The sequence below is a fragment of the Oryctolagus cuniculus genome, chromosome 2 (assembly GCF_964237555.1).
Source record: "Oryctolagus cuniculus chromosome 2, mOryCun1.1, whole genome shotgun sequence".
In the NCBI taxonomy this organism is placed as follows: domain Eukaryota; kingdom Metazoa; phylum Chordata; class Mammalia; order Lagomorpha; family Leporidae; genus Oryctolagus; species Oryctolagus cuniculus.
The window spans coordinates 156,149,665-156,170,419 of record NC_091433.1 but is presented as its reverse complement, the minus strand read 5'-3'; the positions used below and the strand labels follow the sequence as shown (position 1 = coordinate 156,170,419).

The 20,755-nt window shown below is 42.4% G+C and overlaps 1 protein-coding gene across 4 annotated transcripts in view; it reads right to left on the bottom strand.

The window, feature by feature from the left end:
* The window catches only part of PIGF (phosphatidylinositol glycan anchor biosynthesis class F), a 36,322-nt gene extending 15,626 nt beyond the window's left edge, over nt 1–20,696 (bottom strand). For 2 of the 4 annotated variants that reach the window (XM_008254442.4, XM_051842949.2), the window contains exons 1-5: nt 20,557–20,685; nt 19,693–19,788; nt 18,810–19,054; nt 16,597–16,688; nt 15,251–15,367 (exon numbers count right to left, since the gene is read on the bottom strand). In XM_008254442.4, the coding sequence (XP_008252664.1) occupies nt 15,251–15,367; nt 16,597–16,688; nt 18,810–19,054; nt 19,693–19,708 (470 nt within the window). In that variant the 5' untranslated portion in view covers nt 19,709–19,788; nt 20,557–20,685. Of the gene's footprint in view, nt 1–15,250; nt 15,368–16,596; nt 16,689–18,809; nt 19,055–19,692; nt 19,789–20,079; nt 20,220–20,556 lie in introns of those variants that run through there. The other 2 variants (XM_008254443.4, XM_008254444.4) reach the window with 2 other exon arrangements.
* Between the last annotated feature and the right edge of the window lie 59 nt (nt 20,697–20,755).

Below are 20,755 nucleotides of genomic sequence, written 5' to 3'. Positions count from 1 at the left end.
CCAGCATGCTGAGTCAAGCCAGGGAAGAGGTGGGGCCGCTTGTCTGGTGTGCAGAATTCCATGTCAGCTTTATTTCCTGAAGAGGCTGCACCAAACAGGCTCAGCAACCAGACACAGCCAGAACAACTGGGCACTTGGAGGATACAGTTAGATGTTCTCCACCTCCCTTTCCTCCTCACGTCTTTTCTATTTTGTTCTGCAACCCTAATACTATCAGTTATTTAATTACTTTCTTGATATTGTGAACCTCTTTAAAGTACAAATCTGAACAATTCTTTCATTTAGGGAAACTGTCTTCTAGTTCGTCCTTTTAAAAAAATTTACTAACTTATTTTTATTTATTTGAAAGGCAGAGCAAAAGAGAATGCACATACAAGAAAAAAACAGAGACGTGAGGGGGTAGTATTCTTCCACCTGTTGGCTTACTCCCCAATTGTCTACAACACCTGAGGCTGGGCCAGGCCAAAGCCAGCAGCCTAAAAGTCAACCTCCTCTCCTGAGCAGGTGACAGGGACCCAGGGACTTGAGCCATCACCGGCTGTCTCCCAGGGTGCACATTAGCAGGAAGCTGGAATTGGAAGTGAAGGCAGGACTTGACCTCAGGCACTCCTATGTGGGATGCAAGTATCCCAAGTGGTGGCTTAAATAGCTGTGCCACAAAACCCACCTCAAGTACACCTTTGAATTTTTTTTCTTGTTTTGCATTTTCAGGGCACTAACTAATCTTAAGTTTGAATATCCTTTGTCTCTTCTCTATATATTCTTCCTAACACCCTCCCCTACACCTCACTGTTTTAAAAAAAAAAACTTTATTTATTTGAAAGGCAGAGTTAGAGAGATTTTTCCATCCACTGGTTCACTCCCCAAATGGCCAAGAGCCTAGAACTCTGAGTCTCCCCCATAGGTGGCAGGGGTCTAAGTACTTGGGCCATCCACCATTCCTTTCCCAGGCACATTAGCAAGGAGCTGGATCAGAAGTGGAACAGCCAGGACTCCAACTGGAACTCACATGAATGTTGGTGCTGCAGGCATCAACTTTACAACACTGGCCCTTCCTGATTCATTTTATTTATTTATTTATTTATTTATTTATTTATTTATTTATTTTGGGCAGGCAGAGTGGAAAGTGAGAGAGAGTGAGAGTGAGAGTGAGAGTGAGAGAGAGAGAGAGAGAGAGAGAAAGGTCTTCCTTTTCCGTTGGTTCACCCCGCAATGGCCGCTGCAGCCAGCGTGCTGCGGCCAGCACACTGCACTGATCCGAAGCCAGGAGCCAGGTGCTTCTCCTGGTCTCCCATGGGGTGCAGGGCCCAAGCACTTGGGTCATCCTCCACTGCACTCCCGGGCCACAGCAGAGAGCTGGCCTGGAAGAGGGGCAACCAGGACAGAATCCGGCGCCCTGACCGCGACTAGAACCCGGGGTGCAGCGCCGCAGGTGGAGGATTAGCCTACTGAGCTGCAGCGCCAGCCCTGATTCATTTTGATTGGCTCAAACCTTTACACAATGCTAAAATTTTATTTTCTAACTTGTCTATAATTTCGTTTTTTTAAATGATTTATTTATTTACTTGAAAGTCAGAGTTACATAGAGAGAGAAGGAAAGACAGAGACAGAGACAGAGACAGAGAGAGGTCTTCCATCCACTGGTTCACTCCCCAGTCGGCCACAACAGCTGGAGCTGTGCCAATCTGAAGCCAGGAGCTTCTTCTGGGTCTCCAATGTGAGTGCAGGGGCCCAAGGACTTAGGCTATCTTCTACTGCTTTCCCAGGCCTTAGCAGAGAGTTGGATCAAAAGTGGAGCAGCCAGGACTCAAGCCGGCACCCGTATGGGATGCCGGCACTGCAGGCGGCAGCTTTACCCTCTATGCCACAGTGCTGGCCCCTATAATTTTATTTTCTAACTTGTCTATATTTCAGTTTCTTGATGTCTGTAACAGTGTGGCTAGGATTCTCATCTTATTTAATTAATTCTGTAATTTCATTAATTCTGTAATTCCCCAACTTATTTTGTTTCATTATCTCATCTTTACTCTTATTTTACTGAATGCATATCTTTAATAACATATTTCTTTATTTGACAGGCAGAGACAAGAGCTCCTATCTGTTGGTCCATCCCCCAAATTCTCACAACAGCCAGGGCTGGACAAGGCCAAAGCCAGGATCCCTGAACTCCACCAGGGTGTCTCACATGGGTGGCAGGGACCCAACTATTTGAGCCATCACTGCTGCCTCCCCCAAGGCCAAGGTATGCACTAGCAGGAAGCTGGAATCGGAGAGGAGTACCTGCCCTCTTAACATCTTTCTACGATCATCTGCGTGGAGCACTGTTTTTGTTCCTGGCACAGCATTTTTTCTAGTCTGGACTATCTTCTGTATGCTCGTTTTGCTTCTCCTGTGGTAGGTTTTAGGACTGCTGTGCCATCTTCCTTCTTACTGTACACACCGAACATGGCCAGGCTGCTGAGACTATTAGCACAGATAGGTCGAGCGAGTTAGCCCTGAAGATGTCTGGTCATCTCAGCTGTCACCCATCTTTCCTGTCTCAAAGCTGCATTTTGAAGCCTGGATATTATTTTCTATCCAGTTTGCTGCAACAGGAGGAGGCAGAGGGAAAGACTGAAGGTGGGGGCAGAGTAAGGGAACTGCTATCTCTGGGAATCAATCAGTAGTGTCCAGCTGAAATTTATTAATTGGTGTTTCTATAAACTCAAACTTTAAAACTTTGTGGCCACAGTTTATGCATTCTATTAGGCACCAGATGAAGTTACTGTCACCCTTGGCAGGTCCCTTGTAGGCAAGAGACCCGTGAGATTGATTAAAGAGTAAATAGGCCTGATGGGAAGTGAGGGAAACCAGCAGTCTGTTCAGAGGAATATACAAGAGTATGCCAAAAAGTCTGTGAAAAGTGGAATTAAAAGACATGTTTATTCTGGTGCAAAAAGTTTTGAAATCCATGTACAATTTCTTATGAGTTTTCCATGAACTTTTTGAAGACCCCCTTATTTTCATGGATTTCAAATTTTTTTGCACCAAAATTAATTCATCTTTCAATTCATTTCCATGAACTTTCTAAAGTAGTCTAGTATATAGAGATATACACATTATTAAAATTAGAACTTCAGGTTGACAACTTCTGTTCATCTAGGAATTCTACTCCAAGAATCTTAGCCTACAGAAACTCTTGGCACAAATATAAAAAATTAAATGAAACAAAGATGTTCATAATATTATAATTACAGAAATATGATAATATTCAATAGGAAATTTTAAAAAATTATGGCATATGGAGTACTTACAATGATGACAAATTATTTGATATTTACCTCAGCTCTACTGATTAGACCAATGAAATCACGGTGAACCCAGTCTTACTCCCAAGGATCAGTTTGGGAAAACTAAAGAAGCTGCTGCTACCATCTCACTCCCAGCCTGAGGATAAGAACCAGAAGATCCATCAGAAGCATGGCCACGGGGCCGGTGCTAAGCCTCCTCCTGTGGCACTGGCATTCCATATGAGCACTGGTTAGTGTCCCAGCTGCTCCTCTTCTGATCCAGCTCTCTGCTGTGGCCTGGGAAAGCAGTAGAAGGTGGCCCAAATGTTTGGGCCCCTGCAGCCATGTGGTAGCCTAGGAGGAGCTCCCGTTTCTGGCTTCTGATTGGCCTACCTCCAGCCATTGCTGCCACTTGAGGAGTGAACCAGCAGATGGAAGACCTTTCTGTCTCTCCCTCTCTTTTTCTGTAAGTCTACCTCTCAAATAAATCAATCCTTAAAAAAAGAAGAAACAGAAGAATCATGGTCACACACTTTCAGTGCCCTGACCCATCTGACCCTATTATGTGACATCATCAGTTTCCTTACTGTTAAACAAGGTAAGCTGAAACTTAGTGTTACTCCTAATACATCAAGATACACTAAGAATACCATGCAAAAGAGGGATGATACATACCCACACAGGTAAAGATGTTCATAATATGTTAGTAGAAAGAAAGCAAGTTCTAAGGCAGTATCTGGGGCAGTCCTTTAGCATAGCCGTTAAGATGCTGTTTGGGATGCCCACATCCTATACTGGAGACTCAAGCCCTATCTACATATTGGGCTTGAGTCTTGGCTCACCTTCCAATCCCAGCTTCCAGCTAATGCATAGCCTGGGAGGTGGTGGTAATGGCTCAAATAGTTGAGGCCCTGCCACCCATGTTGAAGACCCAGATTGGCTTCCTAGTTCCTGCCTTCAGCTTAGCCCAGCACAAGCTTTGGTAGGCATATGGGGAATGAACCACTAGATGGAAGATTTCTGTATCTGTCTCTCTCTGCTTTTCAAATAAGTAAACAAATAATTTTTTTTTTTGGACAGGCAGAGTTAGAGAGAGAGACAGAGAGAAAGGTCTTCCTTCCGTTGGTTCATTCCCTAAATGGCCACTATGGCCAGCGCACTGTGCAGATCCAAAGCCAGGAGACAGGTGCTTCCTCCTGGTCTCCCATGCAGGTACAGGGCCCAAGCACTTGGGCCATCCTTCACTGCCCTCCTGGGCCACAGCAGAGAGCTGGACTGGAAGAGGGGCAACCGGGACAGAATCTAGCGCCCCAACCGGGACTAGAACCCGGGGTGCCGGCGCCGTAGGTAGAGGATTAGCCTAGTAAGCCGCGGCGCCAGCCTAAATAATTTTTTAAAGCAGTAACTAAGCATTTTCATCTTAAAATTACAGACATGGGGGCAGGCTCTGTGGTACAGTGGGTTTTGTTGCTGCCTGAGATGCCTACATCCCAATCAGAGTGCTGGTTTGAGCCCTGATTACTCTGCTTTTGATCCAGATCCCTGCTAATGCATCCAGGGAGGTAGCAGATGACAGCTCAAGTGCTTGGGTCCCTGCTATTCATGTGGGAAGCTCAGATGGTGTTCTGGGCTCTTGGCTTTGGCCTGGTTCAGCTATGGCTGTTGTGGATATTTAGGGAGTGAATTAGTGGATGGAGGACCTCTCTTTCTCCCTCTCTGTTTCTCCCTCTCTCTCTCTCCCTCCCTCCCCCTTTCTCTTTCTCTCTGTTGCTCTTTCAAGTAGATGAGAATAAACATTTAAAAAACGACACGTTACATGCACAAGAAATTAGAACATATAAAATCTATTAGTAATCATTGCCTCTGACAAAATTAAGATCCTTAATTTTTTATATTCTATTATTTGAAACTTTAATTTTAAACATAATTTGTTACACATATATATTTATGTAATGCATATATTACATACAAACACACTCATCTGTAATGTGAAAGTTGGAGTCATTTGTGTCAATCCTAACAAAAAGTAAAGCCAGGAGGTTATAAAGGAAGGGTTCTTACACATGACTGCCTGCAGTGACTACTGCAAAGACTCTGCCAGGACCACAAGCTTGCACAGAGATCATCAAAACCTTATTCTAAAAGTACAGCCACAAGGGCAACTGTCGTTCAACCTCAGACCAGTGTCATGCTGGTTATTAATCACTGCTCCAAAATATCTATGTAATTGTCCTCATCTTTGCTTTTAAGCACATCTTCTTGCCTCACACTCTGAATATGTTCATAGTTTACTATGGCATGCATATTCCTATTGCAATGCTTTGCTATTCCCAAGTAAATATCATTATTATTTGGAGAATCTCTGTAATTTCTTTGAAGTTGATAGCAATAAAAAAAAGATAATGATAAAAAGAAACAAAATAGGTAAGTTCTATTAACTACTTTGTAGCAGCACTGGCATTAGTTTATTACCATTGTGTAAGTTTCCATAATGTCACCAAAATTCTACTGTTATTGGATAATTTTTTCCACAGTTAAGAAACATATAGTCCATACAGATGAGAAAAGAATAAATGGCTTACTGTATTACTGTAACCTTGTAACAGTCAATTTTCATGACAATGAGCTCCAAGTACAAACTGGCTACACTATAATTCATTCTATCAAGATTAACTGGGAGCCAGTGCTGTGGTAAAGCCGCCTCCTGTGATACTAGCATCCCATATGGATGCCAGTTTGAGTCCTGGATGCTCTATTTCTAATCCAGCTCCCTGCTAATGGCCTAGGAAAAGCAGCAGAAGATGGCCTAAGTGCTTGGGCCCCTGCATTCACATGAAAGACCCAGATGAAACTCCTGGCTTCAGCTTGGTTCAGCCCTGGCAGTTGTAGCCATTTGAGGAGTGAACCAGAAGATGGAAGATTCTCTCTTTACCTCCCTCTCTCTGTAACTCTGACTTCAAATAAATAAATGTTTTTTAAAAATTGAATAAATAGACCATTTTGAGTGTTCACTATGTGCCAGACTCAGTATCAAGCATCTGAGGGCAGTTAACAGTAAACAGTGGTGGTTTAGATATGTTGTCATTAAAGTGCTGTTTAAATGAATTTGATTTTTTAAAAAGATTTATTAAAGATGTATTTATTTATTTGAAAGTCAGAGTTACAGAGAGGAAGAGACAGAGAATCTTCCATCCATTGGTTCACTCCCCAAATGGCTGCAATGGCAGGGGCTGGGTCAGGCTGAAGACAGGAATCAGGAGCTTCTTCTGAGTTTCCCACATGGGTGCAGGGACCCAAGCACCTGGCTACTCTTCACCGCTTGCCCAGGCACACCAGCAGGGAGCTGGACTGGAAGTGGGGCAGGCAGGTTTTGAACAGGTGCCCATATGGATGTTGCAGGTGGCAGCCTAACCTGCTAAACCCTAACACCAGCCTCAAATTTGATCTTTTATATCATTTAACTCATCAAAAAGAGAGAGAGAGAGAGACAGACAGACAGACAGACAGACACGGTAACTACTCCTCCTAGTGGCTAAACAGATTTTTCCTTTTCTGTTGAATAAATGCCTCTTGGCCAATAAATTTTTGTGTCCATATTACCTCCTTTTTCTATGAATAAATCTTTGGTTCACAATGTTTTTTTTTTTTTTTCTCCCAATATCCATTTCAATACAAACATGACACAGAGAGGCCTGCTGTCTTTATCTACACAAATTGGTCTAACTGTGATGCTTTCCCCTGGGCAAAATCACTACAGATTTATATTTATTTCTTTTCAGGAGACTACTTAGTTTACTTAAAGTGATCTGGTCTAACTTACATATTCAATAACTACATTTAACTGCTAGCACATCCAAAAACAGACTTCAACGAAAACACAGGTGTACAGTAGTCAAATTATTAATCTGCCTTATAAAGAAGTCTATATGTTTTTTAAAAAAAATTAAAATTTTAACACCAAGGCAACAACAAAATGAACTGAAGTAGCACAAATTTTATATATTTAGTATTAAGTACACTCATTAGATGTTGACAGACTCTTTTAAGAAACCAAATGACTCTTTTATCTTCAAGTTTCTTTATAACAGCATTCTTTAGTTTTTTTGTTTTGTTTTCCTAGAACAGCTTTACACTTACTTTAAGGAAAATCTTGTTAAAATGGTGTCATTGAATTGTGAAGTAAATCTCAATAGTATCAAAATTGATCCTTATTCACGATGTAATTTCTACACACTTCTTAAAGTTTTTGTGTTCTCAGTCTTCATGATTATCATCTACTCAGTATTAAGTTTTCTATAAATGTGCAAATACATAAAAATGATTATATACCATTATTTTGCTAAAAATAGTAATACTTTTATATTGACTCTACACTACCACATCATGCCAATTCAAGGCTGGCTTATTCACACTGAACATCTCAGATACAGTTCAATTGAGTCTGCTTTATATTAAAACACTCTGGTATGTTTTACATATGAAATATAGGATGAATACCAAAAGAATTTAAAGCTCAAAAATCTTTAATCAGTACTTCAAGTATTTAAAAGCCATTCCTTAAATTATAACTATAGCAATATAAACTTCAAATTAGAACTTTAATTTCTTTTCCAGTTATTGAATATGAAAAATACATATTCTTCATATATTTCATATACCTTCCTTAAATAATTCTTCGAAATTAAAGTTTGATGGAATACTAATAAGTTAAACTATATATTGAAACTGTATTTCAATATAACATATGGCTAACTGTTCTTACAGATATTTCAATAACCATATCTTTGAATTTTATATTTCTGCATAAAAGTGAATATTCAAGAAGGCCAACTCTAACATTAAGCAAGTTAACTCATCAAATTTTCTTCTAGCTCAATCAGTATCTGACATATTCGCTAAACTGAATTCTTGAAAAGTATGATAAAAGTATTGGGAAGAAATTGAATTAACACTAATGTGTGGTGGAGACTTCATGAAGAATTGAGTTTCCCTGTCATGGCAAAGTGCAAATGAACTTCACATGAAATTAACCAAAAAAGGGGCCAGCGCTGCAGTGCCAGCATCCCCTATGGGCACAGGTTTGTGTCCCAGCTGTTACACTTCTGATCCAGCTCTCTGCTATGGCCTGGGAAGGCAGTGGAAGATGGCCCAAGTCCTTGGGCGTGGAAGACCTGTATGAAGCTCCTGGCTCCTGGCTTCAGATTGGCCCAGCTCCAGCTGTTGCATACATTTGGGGAGTGAACCAGCAGATGGAAGACCTCTCTCTCTCTCTCTTTCCTGAACCAGCAGATGGAAGACCTCTCCCTCTCTCTCTGCCTCTCTGTAGCTCTGCTCTCAAATAAATAAATCTTCAAAAAAATTAACTGAAGAAAACACTCTCTTCTAATCCATGGTTGTGAAAGTGCTGCACTCTATGATCTGTTATACAAAAGCAGGAAGAAGGACCGAGAAAACCTGCAGTCAGCACTGGCTGTGCACCTATTTGACTTCACTCATTACCTCCCTCAGTTCTGAAAACTATCCTGCAAGTTACATGTTACTTATATTCTAGTCATATTACATATGTGGAACCATGAAGTTAGGAACCTATGGCCACCATACTGAGAAAAAAGGAACCCATTTTCTACCCTCAATTATAATTTCTATACTGTCAGATGATCTAGATTCAAGTCCCAGCCCTAGCACTTACTGGCTATAGAGCTTGAGAAAATCACTTAACCTGTCAGCTTTCTAGTGTATTCCTCTAGAAAAGAGTGATAGTAAGAGTATCTCACCAATTGCTCTGAAAACAATATAACATGAAAATGTTTTAAAAGTTACTGCAGTATCTTTTGCATTAGTATATCACATCATGTCCTGTGTGATACTAGATTCTACTGTTCTGCATTACAAATGGACTGTTTTTAGCCAAAGTACTCTAGAAACTGAACTGTTCTCCAGCTGCATGATGAAACTTTTAGGACAACCTCTGTTGTCCACTAAGCTGAGGTGGCATCAGAGAATCTAGGAGCCTCTCAATACAGGCCTAACTTTCAATAAGCAAGGAGTAAGACATGTATTAGCGAAATCTAACTTGTTATAATTTTCCTTTAATGTTAGAAGTACATTAGTACGGTTCAACTTTCCAAAGACAGCAGAGGGCATTCAGTGGAAACTTTCCTCGCTTTGCCTCCTGGGAGACAACCAAGGTCTGTCAGCTTCATATGTGCCCTTCCAGAGACACAGGCACTGTCTACCCCCAGCCCCCACCAATGGGTAACATAAATGGTGATATTTTTGCACCTCATTTTTTTCCACTTAACACAGAGTACATAACAGATTTTTTTTCATGTGTAGTTTTATAGCCATATAGTGTTCCATGATGTGGATTAAATTTAACTCAATTAGGTGCTGGCGTGTGGTACAGCAAGGTAAGCTGCCACCTGAGATGCAATGGTTGGAGTCCTGGCTGCTCCACTTCTGATCCAGTTCCCTGCTGATGCACCTGGGAAAGCAGTGGAGGATGGCCCACATACTTGGGGCCCTGCACCCAAATGGGAGACCTAGCTGGAGTTCTAGGCTCCTAGTTTCAACCTGGCTCAGACTGGCCATTGTGACTATTTGGAAAGTGAACTAGCAGATGGAAGTCCTCTGTCTCTCTCTCTCTCTTTCCCTTTCTCTCCCTCTATAACTGCTTTTCAAATAAATAAATAAAATTTTTACAAAAAATTTAACTATATCCCTTACTAAAGGACATCTAGGTTATTTTCAATGGTGAAATGGATAATCTCATATATCCAACATTTGCAGGTATGCAAGTATGTATACCTACTGGATAATATCCTAGAAGCAGAACTGTTAAAGATAAGTATTTCCAATTCTTATAGATATAGCTGTCCCTTGGTATCTGAGCGGAATGGGTTTGAGGATCCCCTACAGATACCCACATCAATGGATATTCAAATCCCTTATATAAAATAATGTAGTGTTTACATATAACCTATGCATATCCCCATATACTGTGAATCATCTTTAGATGACTTATGATACCCTTTACACTGCAAACATTTGTTACACTGTACCATTTAAGAAATATAAGGAAAAAAAAATCTGTACCTGTTCAACACAGATGCAATTTTGTAAAAAGTATTTTCAAATCCGTGGTTGGTTGAGTACCTGTGGAGTTCACATATGTGGAGAGCCAACCGTATCACTAACTGCCCTTCAGAGTGCCTCAACCAAGTGACACTTTGTAGAGTTTCAACACCACTGCTGGCTTCTGCTTCCCCAAAGCCTTAATGCTATCTATTATCAAACTTACAAATCTCTTTTCTATCTCTTGCTAAAAAATGGTTATCTCCTTTCCTACAATTTTTAGTTTTACTTTTGTTCTTTCTGAGAAGGGATAAAGTGCTGACAGGAATGAAAAAAAAAAAATCAGAGGATTTATTCACCAAGATTCAAAAGGCAAACTGTAGGATAATTTTTTTTTTTTTTTTTTTACCTAGCAGAAAGCAAAATACAGTTCAGCCTAAAAGTAGAAATAGGGTTAAAACAGGTCCAGAAAGGGGCCAGCGCTGTGGCGTACTAGGTTAAGCCTCTGCCTGCAGTCTAGGTGTCCCATATGGGCACCAGTTCAAATCCTGGCTGCTCCGCTTCTATCCAGCTCTCTGCTATGGCCTCAGAAAGCAGTAGAAGATGGCCCAAGTGTTTGGGCCCCTACACGCACATGGGAGACCCGAAAGAAGCTCCTGGCTCCTGACTTCTGATCAACCCAGCTCAGACCTTTGCAGCCATTTGGTGAGTGAACCTCTTGTCTGTAACCCTGCCTCTCAAATAAATAAATAAGTCTTAAAAAGTATACATATTAATTTTATGATAAATTACTCTGAGAAACTAAGGATAGTTTCTGTTTCCCTTGAGTTTTAACATTAAATATTTTTCAATTTAAAAATACCAGGAATTTGGCCAGCGCCGCGGCTCAATAGGCTAATCCTCCGCCTGCGGCGCTGGCACACCGGGTTCTAGTCCCAGTCAGGGCGCCGGATTGCCCCTCTTCTAGGCCAGCTCTCTGCTGTGGCCTGGGAAGGCAGTGGAGGATGGCCCAAGTGCTTGGGCCCTGCACCCGCATGGGAGACCAGGAGAAGCACCTGGCTCCTGGCTTGGGATCGGCGCAGTACACCGGCTGCAGAGGCCATTGAGGGGTGAACCAATGGAAAAGGAAGACCTTTCTCTCTGTCTCTCTCTCACTGTCCACTCTGCCTGTCAAAACAACAACAACAACAACAACAACCAGGAATTTATACAGTCAGGCCTTCTACAATGTTTGTTTTAAAGATTCAAATCTGTAGTAGCTGGATTGCTGTACTGGGGAATGATTCTGTGAGACACAGTCAGTGTAAACGCAGACCACTACACCCAGCCACACCACACAGCACAAGAACACACAAAACACAAGTGTCCCTCCAAGCTCTGCCAGCCATGCAGGACAGCAGTACTGCCAGAGAGAAGTCCTAACTAAAGGACACACTGTTTCTTTCCAAGCTGATAAAACTTTCTAAAAGGGATTCTGGTGATGGTTGCCCATATCTTTGAATAGACTAAAAACCATTAAAGTGTACACTTTAAACAGGTAATGTGAATGACAGCTCAATACATTTTTAAAAAGAAAACAATTCTTCTCCCAGCTACCTCCATTTATCACTGGTGTCATGAGCCACACTCATCCACATGTGGTGTTAACTTTTGGTCAAATCTCAAACATCCACCCCTCACCACTTAATAATAATACAGGCTGAGCTTCTCTATTCCAAATATCCAAAATTTCAAATGCTCCAAAATCTGAAACCTTTTTAGAATCAACATGATGCCACAGTAGGAAATTCTACACCATGAAATTCTTTTTCATGCATAAAATTATTAAAAATACCGCATTACATCCAGGCTATAAATGGAAGGTGTATATGACATACAAACAAGCTCCATGTTAAAATTTGGATCCCATTCCTCATTACACACACACAACACTCTAAAATCCAATAACTGAAACACCTTGGTCTCAGGCATTCTGTATAAGGGATATGCAACTTGTTACTCAGTAAGAGGCACCTCCTGCTTCCAAACGCAAACTGCAGATCTTTTCCAGGGAAAGGGTCATAGTTACTACAATGTGTGTTTCTTAGCCATCTAACATGTGTAAAACCACGCTACCATTTTTAATACATTCCTGCCTTCTCTTTAGGTGTGAGTGTTGAGGCTTTTGAGCACAATGCCCCAAGCCTACCTTTCCTATGGGCTCTGTGGTTTTTACTGCCCAATTTTGCATCATGTGTTGATTTCTGGGAACATATATACCACATTATAGCAGAACTAACTGTAAAATCAGGTAATATCTCTCTCAAATAAACCATTATCATTATTAGATGCAGAATTCAAAGCTGGAGAAACCATCAATCCCAATAAAAAATATTTCAACCAGTTTTCACTGTTTAATCATTTCTAACTAAATGCTAAAATAAATTAATTCCATCTGGCATACTATGCTAACAATATGGAAAAAAGCTTTTGGCCATCACACTGGTCTTGTTTTCCAGAGACTTTATGAACAGGAGATGCTTCTTAAAAAAATAATAAAATTGGGGCCTGCGCTGTGGTATAGTGGGTAAAGCTGCTGCCTGCAGCGCCAACATCCCATAGGGCCACCGATTTGAGACCCAGCTGCTCTACTTCCAATCCAGTTCTCTGCTGCAGCCTGGGAAAGCAGAAGATGACCCAAATCTTAGGCCAAATCTTAGGGCCCCTGTACCCACGTGGAAGACCTGGAAAAAGCTCCAGGCTCCTGACTTAGGATCAGTGCAGCTCTGGCTGTTGCAGCCAAATGGGGAGTGAACCAGTAGATGGAAACCGCCCCCCCTTTCTCTCTGCCTCTCCTTCTCTGTGTAACTGACTTTCAAATAAATAAATCTTTTAAAAAACAACATTAATCTCAAAAGATGAATTCTGTTATTTATGAAGCCTGCTATCCAGCATGCATCTTCTGCTCTCCAGGGGCTGTGCCTTTCCCAAGGACACAAAAACACCACTGTCATTTCCGTGTCTATGCTCTCGCCTGTTCCCCCTGGCATACAAGGTCTTTCCCTCTCTTCTTGGTGTCACCAGCTCCTACACTCCTGATCCACGTCTATCACAGATCACCCCCTCTTCAGCTCCACTCCTTTTTTTTTTTTTTTTTTTTTTTTGACAGGCAGAGTGGACAGTGAGAGAGAGAGACAGAGAGAAAGGTCTTCCTTTGCCGTTGGTTCACCCTCCAATGGCCGCTGTGGCCGGAGCGCTGCAGCCGGCGCACCGCGCTGATCCGATGGCAGGAGCCAGGTGCTTCTCCTGGTCTCCCATGGGGTGCAGGGCCCAAGCACTTGGGCCATCCTCCACTGCACTCCCTGGCCACAGCAGAGAGCTGGCCTGGAAGAGGGGCAACCGGGACAGAATCTGGCGCCCCGACCGGGACTAGAACCCGGTGTGCCGGCGCCGCAAGGCGGAGGATTAGCCTAGTGAGCCGCGGTGCCGGCCTCAGCTCCACTCCTAATTGGTCCCCTAGTCCTCTGTGTTCCTACATCACTCACCATTGGGTTTACACAATCTTAGTCTCATATTTTTTCACTCATTTCCTTCCTTACCCTTGAACATGCATACTACTCAGGTAAAGAAATCTTACTAAGACTTCAGAATCCACAAAGACCTTAGCATACATAGCATGGTGCAGAGTAAGTGCTCCAGAAGTTTCTGCTGATGGGGGATAAACAGAACAGAATTATGGACATCAGGGCTGGCATTAATGGTGCAATGGGTTAAGCCGCTGCCTGCATGCAAACAACTCATACCAGAGGGCTAGTTGGAGCCCCAGCAGGTCTGCTTCAGATCCAGCTCCCTACTAATGCCTTTGGGAAAGCAATGGAAGATGGCCTAAGAACTTGGGCCTCTGTGGAAGACCCGGATGGAGTTCTAGCTCCTGGCTTTGGCCTGGCCCAGCCCTGGCTGTTATGTCTGTTTGGTGAGCAAACCAGTGGATGGAAGATATCTCTCCCTTTGTGGCACTCTTCCGAATAAATAAAATAAATATTTATTTAAGAAAAACACAGACATCAAATAATTGTTTTTTTTCTAAGACTTATTTATTTGAAAGAGAGGAAGAGGTAGAGACAGAGAGAGAAAGATCTTCCATCTGCTGATTTACCTACAAAGTGGCCTCACAAGTCAGGGCTGAATCAGGCTAAAGTCAGAAGCCACAGGCTTCCTCCAGGTCTTCCACATGGATGGCAGGAGCTCAGGCACTTGGGACATGGTCCACTGCTTTTCCCAGGCCATTAGCAGAGAGCTGGAGCTGGACTGGCACTCATAAGGGATGCCAGTGTTGCAGGCAGCAGCTTTACCCACTATGCCAACTCCATAATATGATTTTCTTAGAGATCAACCGTTTCTGGTTTTAACTTAACTATGCTGGAAAAATACATGCCTGCTAAGGAAATGAAATCCTATAAAACTAGCACTCTGTTTTCTTACCACAAAGAAAGGCTAAATAAGAAACTGTTGCTACACAAGACATTTTTAGATTATGGGCTCCATTTCTAGATTATAAAACATATGTAAGCAATTTTATTTGTGGCAATTTTATCACAGTGCCGAACTGTTGAAGAACAATGGTTTTCAAAGCTTTCTTTTGGTAGCAGAAATATTTGTTTCCAAACAAGAGGCTAAACAGAATTCTACCATACAGAAAAAGCAGAGCTGATCTTCACACAGTGGAGGAAGGACCTGTAGCTCTGCCTGCTTGGGTCCTCTTCAAACCATCTATTTGCTAACCCCGGTCCCTAGCTGCAGGGGCCCCCTCGCTGTACCTGAGAACCAACTGCTCTTGGGAAAATCAGCAAACTGCCACAAACAGAAAAACATTCCATTAGTTTTTTTTTAATTTCAAACATCACTAAAACATAAAATTAGAAACTTACCCATTTCTACTGAAAACTCTTAGCCATGCTTTGAGATTTGGTCCCAACAAACATAAACAAGGTACAGTAGTGAAGGTAGACAAAATAACTGCGAACAAAAATGTTTCCAACACCAACCTATGAAGAAAAAACTTCATTAATTTTTTACAAAGTGCTGAAGATGTACATTCATATACTTATGTAATCTTAGTTACATAAATAAAAATATTTCTTTATATTCTACTTTGAAAGGGAAGGCGAGTTCTAACAAAGTGATGACTATAAATAATTTTCTAGCAAAATGAGAGCTTTGACAAGCAATCTAGAAATATATATGGATTTTAACAATTGATTTATAAGTGTTATAAACCCAAAGATTCGTACTGAGACTTCCACTGCAAGGAAGTCCATTTCTAGAAATTAATGTTCTCTTTATTAGAGTCTCTAGAACTTTCTCTACAACCAGTGGTTCAACTTTAATTTATTTGGAACCACTTGGAGAATTAGGTAAAGATTTGGGAGTCCCATCTCCAGAGTTTCTGATTGAGGCCTTAGAATGTGCATTTTGATCAAAGGCTGATGCTGCTGGTTTGAAGACCATACATTCTGAGAACCATCATTCCAGACACTCATTCTACTGTAAGATTAGACGGATACTACCAGCCCCATGACCAAGGTTTGTCCTTCCCTGTTTAGAAAATAACCTCTCAGTTTGTGTCTACATACAACTATGTACAAGCACACGTAACTGTACTTGTACACATACGTCTTAATGTTTCTATCATCACTCATTTCACCATGATAGTTGATCCCTGGTAAACTGAAGTCCACCAATCCATAATAAACATTATGAGAAATATTTATGAATCTGGTTGTAACTGGTTTGAAATTGAACAGTTCTGAAAGAATTATTGGGCTAAACTTCACATTTAAATTATGAACACTGACTTATGAAGTATATAAATACAGAAATCTATTGACTTTCCTTTTAAAGCAAACTTTTTTCAGGAACATCAGAATCACATTAATCAAGAACTGAAATGTGAATCCTAACTAATTGACACATATCATTACAGTAAATTATCTACAGGCCATACATGTGTTGGTATGGTATCACATAGATTCTCTTCTACTTTCCCTCTTCCCAATACGTAACTGGGTAATAGAAGGCTAGGTAATAGAAGCATTTAATGAATTAAGTTATTCCATTGTTTTTAAAAGAATAAACAGAGCTAATAAAGGACAATGATGCTGTCCTTACTTGATTTGTTAAATACATCAGTTTTTCTCTAACTGCCAAAATGTCAGCATATTGTTTAATAAATTAGTGTTTTAAAATGTAAATTTGTTAGAAAATTCAAACTTACTCTATTAGCGGTGCTCCATATAGAACAAAAATTACATGAAAGGAGAAACAAGACATAAGAAAGTAGATACAGCATTTCAAAAACCTGGCTACCTGAAAGAGAGATGAATAATTTGAAAATTCAAGAGAATGCCTAAAGGATAAAAGTTCTTCAATTTTATCTACAAATACAACTTGTTCCCATGATGTATGAAACAGCTGAATGTTCTTTGGATTTAGATATCTTTGAGTCAGATCACACGTCCTGGGCTCAGTCAGGTATACAGTCCTTGATACAGACTGTTAAAAAAACTAAGAGGACAAGGCTATGTGCACACTCCCCTATATTCCACACAAGCAGCCAGTACTGAAGTCAAAAAGGATTTCTGTGTCTGTGGTATGTATTGAGCTGTACTATCAATATTTATGAAATACTTGCTGATAACAGAGTGCTAGGATACAGAAAACTCCACAAATACAGTCATTATGTGACGAGACCTGAAATACCTGCAGAAAGTAGCTACCATTTTCCCCCATTTTAAAACAAGACTCTTGGGAAAATTACATCAAAAAAGAAAAAAAAATCTTCAAGTCATGTTCAAGTTATTCTGACTCACTGAGAAAAGATCTAACATCTACAAATAAGCACATGGGCCTACCCACCTTAGAGCTCAGGAAACTAATTAGAAAACACACACTGAGTCTTCCTTATCATACAGCAGTAAAAGTTTTTTAAATTACCTAGCAGAGTTTACACAGAGTGTTAAATAATGTTAAATAAGGACTTTGTTAAGTAAGAAGCAAGTGTTACACTGCAATGACTATTCCAGAAAATCGGCCATGTTCAAACCTACAGTTACCATGGATGCCTATCATGAAATTACTAACAAATCCATTAAGTGTCTCTCAGAAATGCAAGAATAAATGAAAATAAACTGCCACGTTTTAGAAGATAAGGATTGGGTGGCACCGTGGCTCACTTAGTTAATCCTCTGCCTGCAGCGCCAGCATCCTATATAGGTGCCAGGTTCCAGTCCTGGTTCTCCTCTTCTAGTCCAGCTCTCTGCTGTGGCCGGGAAGGCAGTGGAGGATGGCCCAAGTGCCTGGGTCCCTGCACCCACATGGGAGACCAGGAGGAAGCACCTGGCTCCTGGCTTCAGACTGGCACAGCGCCCACCGTAGCTGCCATTTGGGGGGTGAACCAATGGAAGGAAGACCTTTCTCTCTGTCTCTCTCACTGTCTATAACTCTACCTGTCAAATAAATAAATAAATAAATAAAAAGAAGATAAGGATTAAAGATAGCCTGCTACATGTATGTATCTTCAATAGTGGCATACAATGACTACAAGCTCACAATGCTAGCTTCCCCAATCAGTTATAAATCCACAGTTAATGCATGGCAAGGATCTATCAAACATTGTGGGCAGCCTTCCAGCATGTAATAGGTTACTGATTCGAAAAAAAATCAGGATCTCTTTACTCACTGTAAATAACTCACAGAGAACTCAACTAATATATTCTTCCATTAAGAGAAACACCGGCTCCATGCCCAAACTAGTTAAGAAGAAGCAAGCAGGTGCAGGCAAGCAGGGGCAGGTGCTGTGGCGCAGCGGGTTAAAGCCACCACCTGCAACGCCAGCATTCCGTATGGGCACTGATTCCAGTCCCAGCTGCTCCACTTCCAATCCAGCTCACTGCTAATGCACCTGGGAAAGAAGCAGGGGATGGGCCACGTGCTTGGGTCCCTGTCACCAACATGGGAGACCCAGTTGAAGCGCCTGGCTCCTGGCCCAGTCCTGGCCATTGCAGCCATTTGGAGAGTGAACTAGCAGATAGAAGAGCTCTCTCTCTCTTTCTGTAACTCTAACTTTCAGATAAATAAATAAATCTTTAAAAAAATAAAATAAAAAGCTTTGGGGTAGTGCTGTCGTGCAGCATGTAAAGCTGCTACCTGTGACACCAGCATCCCATACAGGCGCTGGTTCGAGTCCCAGCTGCTCTACTTCTGGTCCGGCTCCCTGCTAATGGCCTGGGAAAAGCAACAGAAGATGATGCAAACATCTGGGCCCCTGCCGCCCATGTGGGAGACCCAGGTGAAACTCCCGGCTTCAGCCTGGCCCAGCACTGGCTGTTGCCACCATCTAGGGGTGAAAGACCTTTCTCTCTGCCTCTCCTCTCTGGAACTGTGGCTTTCAAATACATAAAGATATCTTCTAAAAAAAATAAACATTACCTTATGTGATGATGAACTTCTCTTGGAGGATACATTTGGTTTCACTACTAAATATAACACTAGATTGACAGCAGTTACAGAAACAGAGCAGATGCCCAACCACGTCAGGTGGGTCTCCAATATCGAGAAACTTTCCAAAAAGAATGATGGAACAAAGGTGCTCAGGATAACAGAAAGCACGCATAAAAGATGGGCATAAAATAGTCTCCTGATATCAGTATTTTTCATGGTGCTTCCTTGGGTGACTATATAATGAAAAACAAGAAAAGAAAAATTACATGTCATGACTTCTTCCCATTTTCAACATTTCAATCTCTAAAAATCAGCCATACACAAAGTCAGTTTTCTGGGGGCACTGTATTGGTTCAAAACACAAGAAGATATATACATGTAAATGTACATGTAAGCTTAACATTTTAATTTTTTTAATACGGTACAAACATTTCAGAGACTAAAAGGGACCCTTTTACTCATTTCTTAAATATGTGTGGCTGGTTTCTGCCAAGAGCCACATACTAGGACCAGGTAAGCCACCCATTTTGAAATCAAAGGTGAAATCCACTGCATGGATTAAATGATCTGCCTCTGTTGGAAATGCAACCTATGCTTTCTAGAAACCTCACGAATACACTTTGGCTAAAATGTTGGTGTCCCTCCTCATCTAACATCGCGTTTCACATCTAGTAAATGCCAAGGACACACTGGAATATTCAAGTGGCAGCCTAGGCAACCAAAGAACTCAAAGAGCATTACCCTAAACTAAGGGATCCCTAGACTCTAGCATTTCCAAAATGACTAGGTCTGTTACAGGTGCTAGATTCCAATCAAGAATAAAACATGAATGGAGGCAGAAAAAATTTTACTGTCTCATGTATTTAGTTACCTGAGAGCTTATGCATTGTATTGGCAGTGTGGAGTACAGACTTTATTAAATAGTCAACGTGTTACACTGTGAATATTCCACCAAACAGAAACAGCCCTAAAAAATACATAAAAGCATATGTGGGTGGGGAGAGGATGGAGCTCACTGGCGAATAGCTCTTATTTGATTCCCGCGGTCATTTATCAAAGGCAAGTAGTTTACTGATTAAACAAGAAAAACAAGTCAGGAGACTTGTTCCAAGCTCCCCAGCGCTACAGACATAAAGGGACACACGAGGGATCCGGTAGAGAACGGGCGACAAGCAGGGACAAAGTTTCTCAGACTCTCAGCTGCCTGCGGGTCGGGTAGGGGGAACAGAAATCCATTCTCTCAACAGATCCCCCTTACTTTCTCTGGGCCACCCTCGGAATCCCAGCAGCAGAAGCCACACTCCAGCGCCTGCTCAAAGAACGAAGGAACCCGGGCAGGTGAAGCGCCTGCCCTTCTCGGCGGGCCCACGAGGACACCTGCCGGGCGCGCCTTCGCGGGGCCACCGCCACGGCGCCGGCGATCTCGGCCCGCCCACGCCGGCCAGCAGGGCGCCGGCGAGCCCTCCCGGGGCAGCCGCCGCCCGGGTCGCGGACTTCATCCGCAGCCCCACCCCACACCGGGTCACTGGGGCTCGGCCCGTCAGCCGGCGAAAGCTGAGGGACGCGGGCAGGAACGCGCCTGAGAAAGAGGAGCGGTCCAGCAGGGGAGCCCCTGGGTCACGCGGAAGGAGGCCCTCCGAGGGCCGGCGGGGGCGCGCAAGCTCGCGACCACTCGGGCAGTTGGCGGAGGCGCCTTCCACACCTCCCAGAGGAGAACGCAGCCAACGGGGCTTACCTAACTCTCCCGCCCGCGAAGGGAAAGGGAACTACTGCCTCCCACCATCAAGGCACAACGGGCTGCCCCAGCCCACGCGCAGGCGCAAGCGCGCGGGGCGGAGACCCACGGTCGCACAGCCAATCGCAGAAGGGGATGGGCGGACAAACGAGGCAGCCCCGCCTACCCGCTGGCGTTCATGCCTCCCGCGGCTTTCCAG